We start from the raw sequence: 12,005 nt of genomic DNA on the forward strand, positions 1-12,005 counted from the left end.
TTATTGGTGAGATGTCATGAGACTCATACACTGTTGGTCAAAACATAAATGGGCAGTTGTGGTGGCCACTTAGACCATGATGATCAAGGGTCTGCTGTCCATACCTTTTTACCCAGTAATCCCACACCTGGAAACATTTTTGAGAGAAATAATCGTAAAAACTTTTTGCTCAGAGATATTAATTATGTCACTTATAATATTGAGAAACTAGGCAACTGTTAGAGAAACCTAAATGAGGAATGTTGAGAAAATTGTGGGATACACATAATTAGAAGATTACGAGCTATTATTAAAATAATATATGTGAAAAACAAATAGTAATATGAGAAATGCTAATCATATAATAGGGTAGAAAAATGCAAAGCTTTATATACACTGATTGCAACTACTTAAAATTATAGGGGGGAAAATCTTAAAGGAACTATATTAAAATGCAGTGTTTATGTCATTAATGGAATTCTTTATTTTCTAGCTCTGTAATGTGATATTAATTTTAATATTTCTATATCTACTTTATGTATCATTTCCCCCTGACCATTCCCAGTGCTCTCAATCTGCCAGCCTTCTCTTTACCAAAAATTCCAAGTCCCCAATGTCAACCTCTGGCTTGCTCATACCTACATGGACCTGTCTTGTTTATTTTCTTCTGTGAATACAATACCATATCTTTTCCCAAGTTGTTGTTATTCTTTCCTTAATAATTGGGATTGTTAATGTATAAAGAACTTAGAACATGGTGAGCACTTTGTGTTACTATGAGATAGTTTTCCTCCCCCTCCTTTCTTTTTTATTTACGTACTTCTCGCTTACTTTCAGGCGATTAGCAGAGGCATTTCATATCAGTGATGATTCTGATCCTTTCAATGTACGTTCTTCAGCATCAAAATTCAGTGACAGTTTGAAAGAAGATGCCAGGTATGGAATGTATTGCCTGCTTTCTTAATTGTGGCTTACAAGAGTGTTTGATCTTTTAAGATGTAATAACTAATGTGTTTAATTCCTCTGTGATTGAGCCAGTTCAAGTTTATACATCTATTACAATAGATTATGTGATGTTTAATAAAAATCCTTCTCTTGTTTTCTCAAAACTATCCTGTTTAAGAATTGAACTTGGTGGGGCGGGGTGGGGGGTGCGACGAGGAGCGGGGCGGCCGGCCTCTATGGTAGGAGTTTGGGCTGGACTCTCTGGCCAAATTCCACTTCTGTTGCCCAGGTCTCAGTCACGTGCATCCTTAGTTAGGCAGTAACACCTCTTACTTTCCATCTGTCTCCTGGTTCTACAGTGACTATTTCTCCTTCTGTCTTCTCCTTTCTCATACTGTTTTCTCATTTTTCTCTTTTGTTCAGTCACAGTCGACATTCTGTTATCTGAAAATTCCTAACCTCTGTAGTTGTTCTCCCCACATTGTCCATTGTGTGCACTATATAGACAGAGAAGGTGGGTGGGAAGGATTCTCAAAGAGCAAGCACAGAAGAAATTAACTGTGACAATTTCTCATTTCAGGAAGGACTTAAAGTTTGTCAGTGACATTGAGAAGGAAATGGAAGCCCTCGTGGAAGCCGTGAATAAGGTTGAAGTCAAAACATCCAACTTGACATGTCTCTAAGGCAGCTTGATAAAAAAATCAAGTCCCAGAAACATTGTTGGTGTTAGAGTAGTTGTAGAAAAAAGTCTCAACTTCCTTTTGAGGATCATTATTTTTCCCAAAGCCCAGCTATGATAACATTGGTGGAATCCATGTCCTGGTTCAGGAACGATAGCTGCAATCAAAACTACGTGTAAATAAAAATCTTAGCTTGGTGCCTAAGAATGGGTGGAGAAACTGGATGAGGGGGTTCAGTAGTGATAGTTGAATGACTGTGTGGAGACACTTAGGAAGATATGCTTGGCCCTCAGATCTCTGAAGGGCTATTGTGTGGTGGGACCTACTGGTTCTTCATTACCCCAGAGGCAGAAAGAAACCCTTGAGTAAAGATAAAAAATTGGATGACTGCTGAAGAGTAGTGAGATAGACTCCCTCAGGAGTCTCAAGAGAATGAGGCTGCGTCCTGGAGGCAGCCAGGGATGTCGAGAAGGTAGCTTTAAGGAACAAAGTCTTAGTCAGAAGCAGTGAGCCTCAGTGGCTCCCTCTTCATTCAGTGGGGGCTCTGAGTGAGGATGAGATGGCTGCTTTAGCTCCATATCTAATGAGAGGTTTCCTTCCCACCGTCTTTCTTGCCCCCTTCGCTTCCTCCCTCTGTTCCCACTTCCTAGCAGGATACTAACACAAAAGAGGGAATGGAATCATTGTTCCTCTCCCATTAGGAAAACTGTGCAAATGTATTTCTCTGCTTATGTGTCTGTCTGCACACTCATGATTTTTAGTGTAGAATGTGACTTTAATAGGAAGTGAGATTTTCTTGTTTTATAAGTCTTCAATTTATTTAGCCTTTTCTTGGAAATATCACTCACTCCCCAGTTACAAGTTCCCTCAAGAGGAACCATTACACTGTCTAAGTCTCAGTTCACTTACCCTTTGTCCCTCACGCTGGCCAGCTGCTACTGTGTGGCTCATAGAATAGATGAAGTGCATCAGCTTGCCACCTCCTAAACTCCTTGGCTTGCTTGGCAGGTAGTAAAATGCTATACACACTGTGGGCCTCTACAACTCAGCCATTTCTCTATTGACCCAGGCTGTTCCAGTGGCAGGGGAAGGACTTTTGTAAGCATACTGTTTTCAGAATGATTTTATCAGTCTCTTTTCCTTCAATACAGGGAAAGAATAGTAAGAAGAGCCACTTCTTTCCTCCCATGAACAGAGACCACCGGAGGCTTATCCACGACCTGGCCCAAGTGTATGGCCTAGAGAGCATGAGCTATGACAGTGAACCAAAGCGCAACGTCGTAGTCACTGCAGTCAGGTGGGTTGATCTTGTCATCACAAAAGAACTGCTCAGTGGGACAACCTGGACCTGGGAAGCAAGATCTGTCAATATTTGCTTCCCTTACTTTCTCTCCTGGAAGAGTAGTTGGAAAATCTGCTTTTGGCACAGCCATTCTGAGATAATCTAAAAGTCCAAACCAGAGAACAAAGCCCATGCCTCAGTCCACAGGACAGACACACCTAAAGAATGGAAGCCTCGTGTCTGCCCAGACCTATATCAATCACTGGAGGCAGCATTCCTCAGGCAGAGGGAATAGACCCTGAAGGCCTGGGTTGGGTGCCTGTTCATCACGTCTGTCCTTTTTTCCCTTCTGTCCTGGCATGATGAAAACAGAAAGAATTCTGGACTGTGACTCAAGGCATCTGCTGTAAACATGTTTGCTATCAGAGAAGACTGAGGCAGTAATGTGAGACAGGAGGGGACAGGGAGAACCTAGGATCACTGTCAGAACCTGAGGGAGTAGCAGAAACTTCCCAACAAGGAAAACTTGAGTGCGAAATGAGAAGAAGTGGGTAACAGGCCCAGCAGAGGTGGGTGGAAGGGACGAAGGTTAAATGAAGGTGACCATGCCTGAGCAGAGACAGGTCACGTCAGAGAGTGCTCAGTCGCACCATACTGCCAAAGTCACAGACTAGATTTTTAGCCGTCTGCCTTTCTCTACAAATAAGTCTCACTTTTCAATACTTTGTGTTCTGACTTTTATCAGAGGGAAGTCCATTTGTCCTCCTACCACACTGACAGGTGTGCTTGAAAAGGAAATGCAGTCACGGCCTCCACCACCAATTCCTCATCACAGACATCAGACAGACAAGTAAGGATTCTTCAGCTGCTTTCCAAAGGGCCCTGTCTGTTCAGAGAAGCCAGCAAAGCTGAACTATCCTGGGCTGCACCAGCCATTGGTGGCCCCTCGGGCCTGGCCTTGAGGTGCCGTATTCAAATATGTAAGGTTTGACGATGTCAAACACATTTGTCATGCCAGAGGGTCCCAATTTGTTGTTTGTAATGCCCACCCTCCCTCCAGGGAGAACTGGGATTGATGAAGGGAGCTGGCAGTAAAGAGGGAGACTCTCATGTTTTGCCTTACTTCCATATGGTTTGAGTCATTTTTACAACAAAAGCATATATTCATGATTTAAAGAGAAAAGAAAACCACGTTGGCAAGCAGCAGCAAGTCTGCCAGGTATTTTCTTAGATGGGAGCAGGAAAGGAGCATTATCCTTCCTTCTCCTCCTCTCCCTTGCCAGGAGCGGAGCCAGATGCCCTCCTGTCACAAGACAACATTGCTGAAAGTTGCTGTGAAACCCAGAGGGTTCCCTACGCCTGTTCTGGCCTTCCACACACAGGCCCTGACAGTACTCCCTACACAAAACCTCTGGTAGGGAAGTTTCAAAGGTCACTGTGAGGGTCATAGTCATATTGGGACTTGACAGGGCAGCTAGGTGTTTCCCATTGGGAGCATCTGGGGCCATGTAGCTCCCCAGTGTCAGCTCCAGCCACCCCTGGGAGGCAGGTGGCCTGGATGCTGGTCAGCACTGATTGCCTGTTTGTACAGGCAGTGCTTTTGAGAACAGGTGGGGTATTCCACACATTATTCCACAGCCATGCCCAGTATCACCTAGACATAACCATGTGGAGTCATTGGCCTGTTTATGCCATGCTGTCTTTTTCTCCCCCTTAGCTTGCTTTATTTTTGTATAAAACTATAGCATGGAAAATTTTTAGAAAGAATAGAACCCCTGTGTTACCATCACCAAATTTCAACAGTAGACTCTTCTATCTTATCAAAGCTTCACAAATGGGAAATGAGCCTATCCTTAACTTTCTGAAGACCTGAATCTGTTTCCCCCAAAAAGAAAAGATGAATCATTCTTTGTTTGCTTTTCAGGAATCCTGGGAGCAGTAATTTACAGAAAATAGCCAAGGAGCCTGTAATAGACTACTTTGATGTCCAGGACTGAGAAGCTCAAGATGCGCTTATATGAAAGAATGATTAGGTGGGGCAGAGACTCATTTGCCAGCAGATAAATCATGCTTATTCCCAACTGCCTGGTGGACTCCTAGCCTCACATACTGTCTTGTACTGATACATCCAAAGCATGAATGTGTCAGAAATCCCCTGTTCTCTAATCCATCTGAATGCAGTGTCTCAGTACAGCCAGATCTTGACTTCAGTGTCACTAGTGATTCGGTCATGTATTTGCAGAGTATCCTTACACCTTCGCTGTGATTGCTCAGAGGGTTAGGGAAACATTGGACTTGATTTGGACAAACCAGAATTTGGCCTGAAACCAGTTTAATGGCACTTAGTCATAGCCTCACTTATATCAGTTATCCATTCTCTTCCCAAAAATGCCTGCAACATCAGATGCACCTTGCTTTCTTAATCCAGACTGATCACAATCTTTGGAAAGACACAAGCGAACTTCTTAGCCTGAAATACCAAACGTTGAATTGGTACACCTTATCCGGAAGCACATGTGTTGTATTAAATCCAGCTATCTTATCTGAGTCTTTTGCCAAAAACTCTCATAGGTCTAGCTGAACTTATTTTAGTGGTTCTCAGTACCACTAGTTGTAGACCTAGCAGAGGAATCTGGTAGCTTTACCGAATTCCATTTTCTGGAGTCCAGGGGGAGCCTCATACCACATCCCTAATAACCCTGTCTAGTGGCAGTCACTTTAGCTATCCACCGTGATGGCAGGACATAGAGCAAGCTCCTCCTGTCATGTCCACACTGTGGCCTCTATGTATGACCAGTGTATCCCCAATGCCTTCTCTTTGGTTGAGAAAGAGTCTCAGGTGGACCTGCCTTTCCTGTATTGCTTTCTCCCAGGCCTGCAGCAGCCGTATTGGCTCTCTCTGTCTCTGAGTGCTAGACTTCTGTTTGAATATTCAAAAAAGTATGTGGACAGTCCAGGGCTCATCCCAGCAGCCCACTGAAGACATTCTTCAGCCTCCTTTAAGGCAGGTGCATCAACAGTTATATTAGTTTGGCCCTCTGCATTGGCATCCCTCCAGCATAGAGACCAGACTACCAACAACTTCCTTCTCCTCCAGAACAAGCCATAAGCCCCAGAGCAATAGATTTGAGAAATGACATCACAAAACCAGCACTTATTTTCACAGAGCAGGGCTACCCTTTGGTTCTGACCCAGACAATCTGCCTTAAAAGGCGTCAAGTACAGCAGTCAGAACAAGCAATTGGAGGGCAGATATGAAAATCTACAAAACCTCCTTATCTGGGCCCACTTAGCACAGGATCATGGCCCCACACCCAATAGGAAGCCCACGAGCGTCTGTTATATCTTTCAGGCAGAGTTTAGTGGCTGAACTGTACATTGAGAACTTGAGAGCATCTCAGAATCAGCAGGAGGCAAGAAACCTGATTTCAGATTCCAGCTCTGCCACATAACTTGCTGTTTGTTGGAATGGAGGTATCACTAACCTCTCCAGGCTTGTGATGATTAAATGAGATAACATACGTAGAGGTACCTGATCTATGTGCCGAAAGTTTATAAAAATGATACTTGATATCTGGAAAATATGTAAGCATCTTTCTCCATAATACTAGCCAAGTAAAAGGTTAGAATGCTAAGAAGCCCTCTTCAGGTGAATGCTTATGTGCCTACCTGGCACCTACCTTGTGCTAGGGCTGTGAGGAGCAGATTTGGCCTCTTCTTTAGTTAGTAATCCAGTTGGGGACGCATACCTGAATATAATGGAGTTGGTTAGTCTGGCACAAATAGGCCATTAGTCTGTTATTAAAAGCTGAAGAACCATACGAGGAGTTTTTTTGTGATGTCGAGACTGGGTTAGCTCGCACTGGGGGGAAGGATCTCTGTATGGGGAAGGGAAGCAGGAGAGGAAGCATTTGAGCTGAGTCTGGAGATCACAGTCATTTATTTTTGTTTGTTTGTTTGTTTTAGGCGAGGCAACCCTTGGTTGACCTCACAGATTGCAAGGACCTCGTCAGTTTACAATCCCTTATTTTTTATTTTTTACATCTACAGCACCTGGTCTTCCCATCCAAGTACTAACCAGGTTCGACCCTGCTTAGCTTCCGAGATCAGACAGGATCGGGCTTGTTCAGGGTGGCATGGCTGTAGACATACCAAATGAAAGTCAAGGGTGTAAGACAAGCCTGGGGGCATGGTCTGTATTGGGTTTGAGGAAGGGACTGTTCAGAGTGGACAAACAACTGGAGGGACATGTGATAAAGCAGAAGAGGTAGACAGGTCAGGTTATGGAGAGCCATGAGGAGCCACTAAAGTATCCTAAGGAGAGAGCGGCTTGGCTGGATTTATGATCAAGAGCAGGAGTCAGCAAACATTTTCTGTAAAAGGCCAGCTAGTAAATATTTCAGGCTTTGTGAGCGTTAGTTTCAGTTGCAGCAACTTTGCCATTGTAGCGTGAAAGCCACAGAGGATACACGAGTGAACACGACTCAGTTATAGTAACTTATTGTATAGATGCTGAAATCGAAATTTCATGTAATTTTTACATGTCACAAAATAATGTTTGTATTTTGTCTAACCATTTAAAAATGTGAAAACCATTCTTAGCTTATGGAATGTACAAAAACAGCAGCAGACTGGATGTAGCCATTGACCTTTCTTTGCCTTAGGGATTGGAGGGCAAATATGAGGTAAGAAGACCAGTCAAGAGCTGTGGGAGTGATCCAAGTGAGAGGATGAGGGTAGTGGGAGTTGGTGCTGCGAAAAAAGGAAGAGAGGCAGGAAATCTAGGCAGTACTATAGGGTGCCAGGAGTCAGCAGAGAGCTAGCCCCACACGGATCACCAAAGGGACCCCAGACCCCTCAGCAAAAGGAAGCTGCTTCTCATGGATTGGTGATTTTCCCAGTAAGCAGTGGCCTTGGACAAGACTCTACATGAGTGTGGACTAAAGGGAAAGATACCCCTACCCCTTCACCCCATACATGGAGGGAGCCTGTGGGCACCAGGACCCCACACTATAGCTCCCTGAGAGTCAGATGGTGTCTTTCCTCCCCATTCCAGCCCTAGGAATTTATGGGGCCAGAACTTTCAGACCAGGTTCTTATCTCTGGAATTCCCTCTGGCAGGGCTGGCTCCTATAAACAGTGCTGCCAGCGTGGTGTGCAGTGGGGAATTGTGTGTGGCACTGGAGATGAAAGCAGCCCTCTTGATTGCAGGGTCTGTGTGAAGCAGCTCTGGATGGTGTTCTGGACAGGACCCAAACAGGCCAGAGACAAATAGGGGTGGGGGGTGGGGGTGAAGGAATGTCAGTCAGTCTTAAGGGGGAAGTACTAAGTCACAAATATGGGTCCCCACACTTAGGTTTAGGAAGTCCTTTCTGTGTGGTCCCAGCCTTCTTCATGCTTGAAAACTGGAGACCTTGTTTTCTAAGGAAAACCCGCCTTGTGCCACCTCTTCCAAAACTGGGGAGGGAGTGCCAGGCCAGAGCTCCTTCATCCTCAAACCTGCCTTCCTCATCTGCCCTGCCACACCCATCAGGCAAGTTCTGCCTTCCAAACTCCCCACATGGCCTCAGCACAGGTGTCCCATACCACTTCCCATGGCCTTTTAGAGCTCACAATTCTCCAGGACATTCTCTCAACCAACCCCAGTCTACAAAGACCTACCCAGAAGGCACAAGGCTGCATGGGGTTACACTCTGTGTGCCAAGCGAGGACTGGAATCCAGGCCTTGGGTTTCCCAACCTACAGCTACCCTAGGCTGGGAGAGACCGGAGTCCTCGGGATAAAGCACACTGCCTTCCCCAAACAGTTCTCTGGGCATCCTTCCCAGTGGCCCAGGTTGTCCTCACCTCAGGCTCTGTGCTGCACAGCCTCCTGGGAGACCTGGGTGCAGAGAACCTAGCTGAACTGCCAGGATGCCCGACTGGCTGCCTCAGCTCTCTCTGTGACCCTGAGCAGTTGGCTTCCAGTGTCTGGGCATTAGTCTCCTCATCTGTCTGCTGGGTAATATAGTTCCTGCTCCAGTACTGCCCGGAGCCATTGGGAGGGTAGTTGGGAGATGGGCTGAGAGGTTGGAGAGTCTCAAAGTGTCATGTGGCATCTCTGCATGGTCAAGCTTCTGGAGCCTGCCATGGGACTCTCAGGGTAACTCAGGGGGAAGGAACAGAGCCATCCCAAAGCTGCTCTGATAAGGGTTGGGGCTTTCAGTCACCCCCCCCCCTTACTCCACCCCTACCCCCACTCCCCCAAGCCTGATGGGAGTGAAGGAGAAGTCCTCATGTACCCACAGGTCCCCAAGAATCTCTCCTGAGCACTCAATATGCACCAAGCACTGTGCTCATCACTTTCACTCCTCAAAGGCCCATGAAGTAGTTTTCTTATACCCATTTCACCAGTGGGGAAACTGAAGGTGGGAGCAGTTAGGTCACTAGCCTAAGATCACTCAATGAACAACTGGGAATACGAAACTGCTACCAGGTCTAACCCAAAAACCTGTGTCCTCTTCACTACACAGGCAGAGCAGCTGCACCTCATACAGCTCATCCTGGAGCCCCTGGGACTGCATGGCCCAGGAGGGCAGGACAAATGGGAGGAAAGTTTATGCCAAGTACCAACGTAGAGAACACCAGCAATCCCCAAAGATGGAGGTTTTCTAAAATGGCCACAAGGGGGCAGTGTGTAGCCTCCAAACCAGGAGCCAGCTGCAGGGGCGAGGAAGTGTTTACACTTTGCCTCAGGAAAGCTCTTTTATTTAAAACTAATTTGAAGAGTTTATCGTCGTTATCTTTTAACTGTGTCACTCTTTCATTTCTTTTTTTTAAACTTGTCTCTGCTTGTTGATATACACAGTATAAGCAAGGGTGGGTGGGGGGCGGGACATAGCCATGCAGATACTCCAGGGAAGAGTCCCAGGCAGAGGGAATGGCCATGGCAAAGGCTCAATGGTGGGAAAGTGCTGCGCACCTTAATGGAACAACACAGCCATTGGGCTGTAGGGAAATGAATAAGGAAGACTGTAGCAGGGGCCTTGAGGCCATTGGAAGGTTTAGGGCAGAGGAATGAATGATAATCTCTGGCTCATTTTTTTGAAAGAATTGCTCCAGATGTGCATCGAGACTAGACTGTAAGGCTAAGTCAGAGCACGGGGAGAGCCCGGGAGCCCAGTCAGAAAAACATTGCTGTAATCCAAGAGAGGCACCAGTGACCCAAACGTGGGGTGGTGAAAAGTGGTTGGAGTCTTGATACATTTTGCAAATAACAGGATTTGCTGACAGCTGTGATGTGGGGTGTGAGAGAGAAGAGAGTCAGGAATGACTTCAAAGTGTTTGGCCTGAGCAATAGGAAGATGAATTTACCATTTACTAAGATAGGAAAGCATGTGGGAAGAGCAGGCTTGAAGGATGAAAATCTGTCCAGTAGCTAGTTGACCATGGGGGCTGGAGATCTAATCTGGGGAGCTGTTGGCATATAATAGTATTTAAATGCTGGTGAGATCACATGAAAGAGAAGAGGTCCGAAGACTGTGCCCTGGGCACTCCATCATCTAGAGGGCAAGGAGCTGAGGACAGGGGAGGAGTCAGATTTCCAGAACCAGAGCCGGGAACCAAAGCTACAGGGAAGTCCTGTGGGATGAGGGTCTCTGGGGTTTTCCTCTAGGTTTCCTAGTACAGTGTGGGCTTCTCTTACTTGCCCTGACCTGTCTGAGGCTCCATGACACAAGTCAGTTAAGGCCCCAGAGTATTCAGGCTCCAGGGCCAAGGGAGATCATGGACCTTGGTTGCCTCCTCTTTAGCCATCTCTTAAACATGGGTGCTCATCAGGGCTCCATCTTCTCTCCATGAGCCACCTCATCTATCTGCAAGCGTTTAAACACCGCCATGGGCTTAAAAGCTCTGTCTCTAGCACAGGCTCATATCTTTCCTCAAATGTCCCACAAGCACCTCCAATTCACATGTCCAACCTCCAAACTGTTTCCTGCTGTGTCCACCAACTATCCAGTCTCTCCAGCTCCAGTACTGGGCCTTCCTTAAGAGTTCATCTTCTAATGTCCCTTCACCCTGGGGCCAGAAGTCAGGACAGGTAGGAAAATGTGGGGCATGGGGAGGGCAGGAACGTATTCTTGCTGAGCCCATCAGGGCTGTTCTAGGGGCCTGTTATAACTCGCATCTGAGGAATCCTTATCAACCAGTGGGGGTGTAGTTGGGTCTCTGGAGGACTCAAAAGGCTCAACCCTAGATTTGGCCTCATCTGTGTGCTTGGGTATGTATACCTGGCTCTGAGCTGTGTTCTCTCAGATTCTGACCTAGCCTCCGAGCCTCCAGCCTCCACTCACTCAGGCCCTCCCGCCTTTGGCTCCTGAACACACACGGGGAGACCACGAGCTCCACCACCATGAATGCTAGTGGCAAAAGTGAAACCTGAAACACCTCACTCCTGAGCATCATTATTCCCACTTTACATACAAGGAAACTGAGGCCTAAGAGATTCAGTAACCTGCCAAAACAGGATGAGGAGCACTTGAGTGTTTGGGGGTTTTATTCATTTGTGTTTTTTGGTTTGCTTTTTGAGTATTTTCCTGTTATTTTAACAATACTTGTATGTAATATACATGCTTACAGGATATATTTCACAGTTTAAAAACCAAACAAAAACTAGCCAAAGTCATACTGATAAGGACTAGAATCCCTACTATCTGCCCCTTACTAAGCCGATCTCCCTAGGCCTCAGTTTCCTCAGATATAAGATGGGTGTGATGACATGACGACAAGCGGGTGTAGCGTAATAATAGTGAACACATCCCGTACGTGCCACATATTGTTCATCTCGTCATCCCAGCAGCCCTATGAGTGGGAGCAATAATTATCCTATCTTACCTAAGGTCATACAGCTAGTGAGTGGCAGAGCTGGTATTTGGACACAGGCAGGCTGGTCTCCACCTGTGCTTGTAGGTGCCATAGTATGGTCCCTGCAGTGCACAGGAGGGCTGGGAACAGGCCTATTCTCACTCCAGCTTCAGCACAGAGGTGGACGAGGAGCCAAAGTTGGGTTACAGGCTCCGAGTTGCCATAGCCTCCTCCCACTGAGGGCATCAGCACCCCAGCCTGGCCTGAGATGGCTGCTCC

At 46.3% G+C, this 12,005-nt stretch overlaps 1 protein-coding gene and 1 pseudogene across 5 annotated transcripts in view; one reads left to right on the plus strand and one right to left on the minus strand.

Annotated features, from left to right (window-relative positions):
* NFX1 (nuclear transcription factor, X-box binding 1) overlaps window positions 1–9,655 on the plus strand; it is a 60,263-nt gene extending 50,608 nt beyond the window's left edge. For 4 of the 5 annotated variants that reach the window (XM_011381397.2, XM_011381398.2, XM_011381399.2 and 1 more), the window contains exons 20-24: window positions 817–915; window positions 1,505–1,571; window positions 2,756–2,901; window positions 3,632–3,736; window positions 4,811–6,707. In XM_011381397.2, coding sequence (XP_011379699.1) covers window positions 817–915; window positions 1,505–1,571; window positions 2,756–2,901; window positions 3,632–3,736; window positions 4,811–4,883 — 490 coding nt within the window. In that variant the 3' untranslated portion in view covers window positions 4,884–6,707. Of the gene's footprint in view, window positions 1–816; window positions 916–1,504; window positions 1,572–2,755; window positions 2,902–3,631; window positions 3,737–4,810; window positions 6,708–9,397 lie in introns of those variants that run through there. The other variant, XM_023524012.1, reaches the window with a different exon arrangement.
* Window positions 6,928–7,034, minus strand: LOC111732286 (annotated as a pseudogene).
* Window positions 9,656–12,005: the final 2,350 nt, after the last annotated feature.

This window comes from Pteropus vampyrus, unplaced genomic scaffold (genome assembly GCF_000151845.1).
Source record: "Pteropus vampyrus isolate Shadow unplaced genomic scaffold, Pvam_2.0 Scaffold436, whole genome shotgun sequence".
Taxonomy (NCBI): domain Eukaryota; kingdom Metazoa; phylum Chordata; class Mammalia; order Chiroptera; family Pteropodidae; genus Pteropus; species Pteropus vampyrus.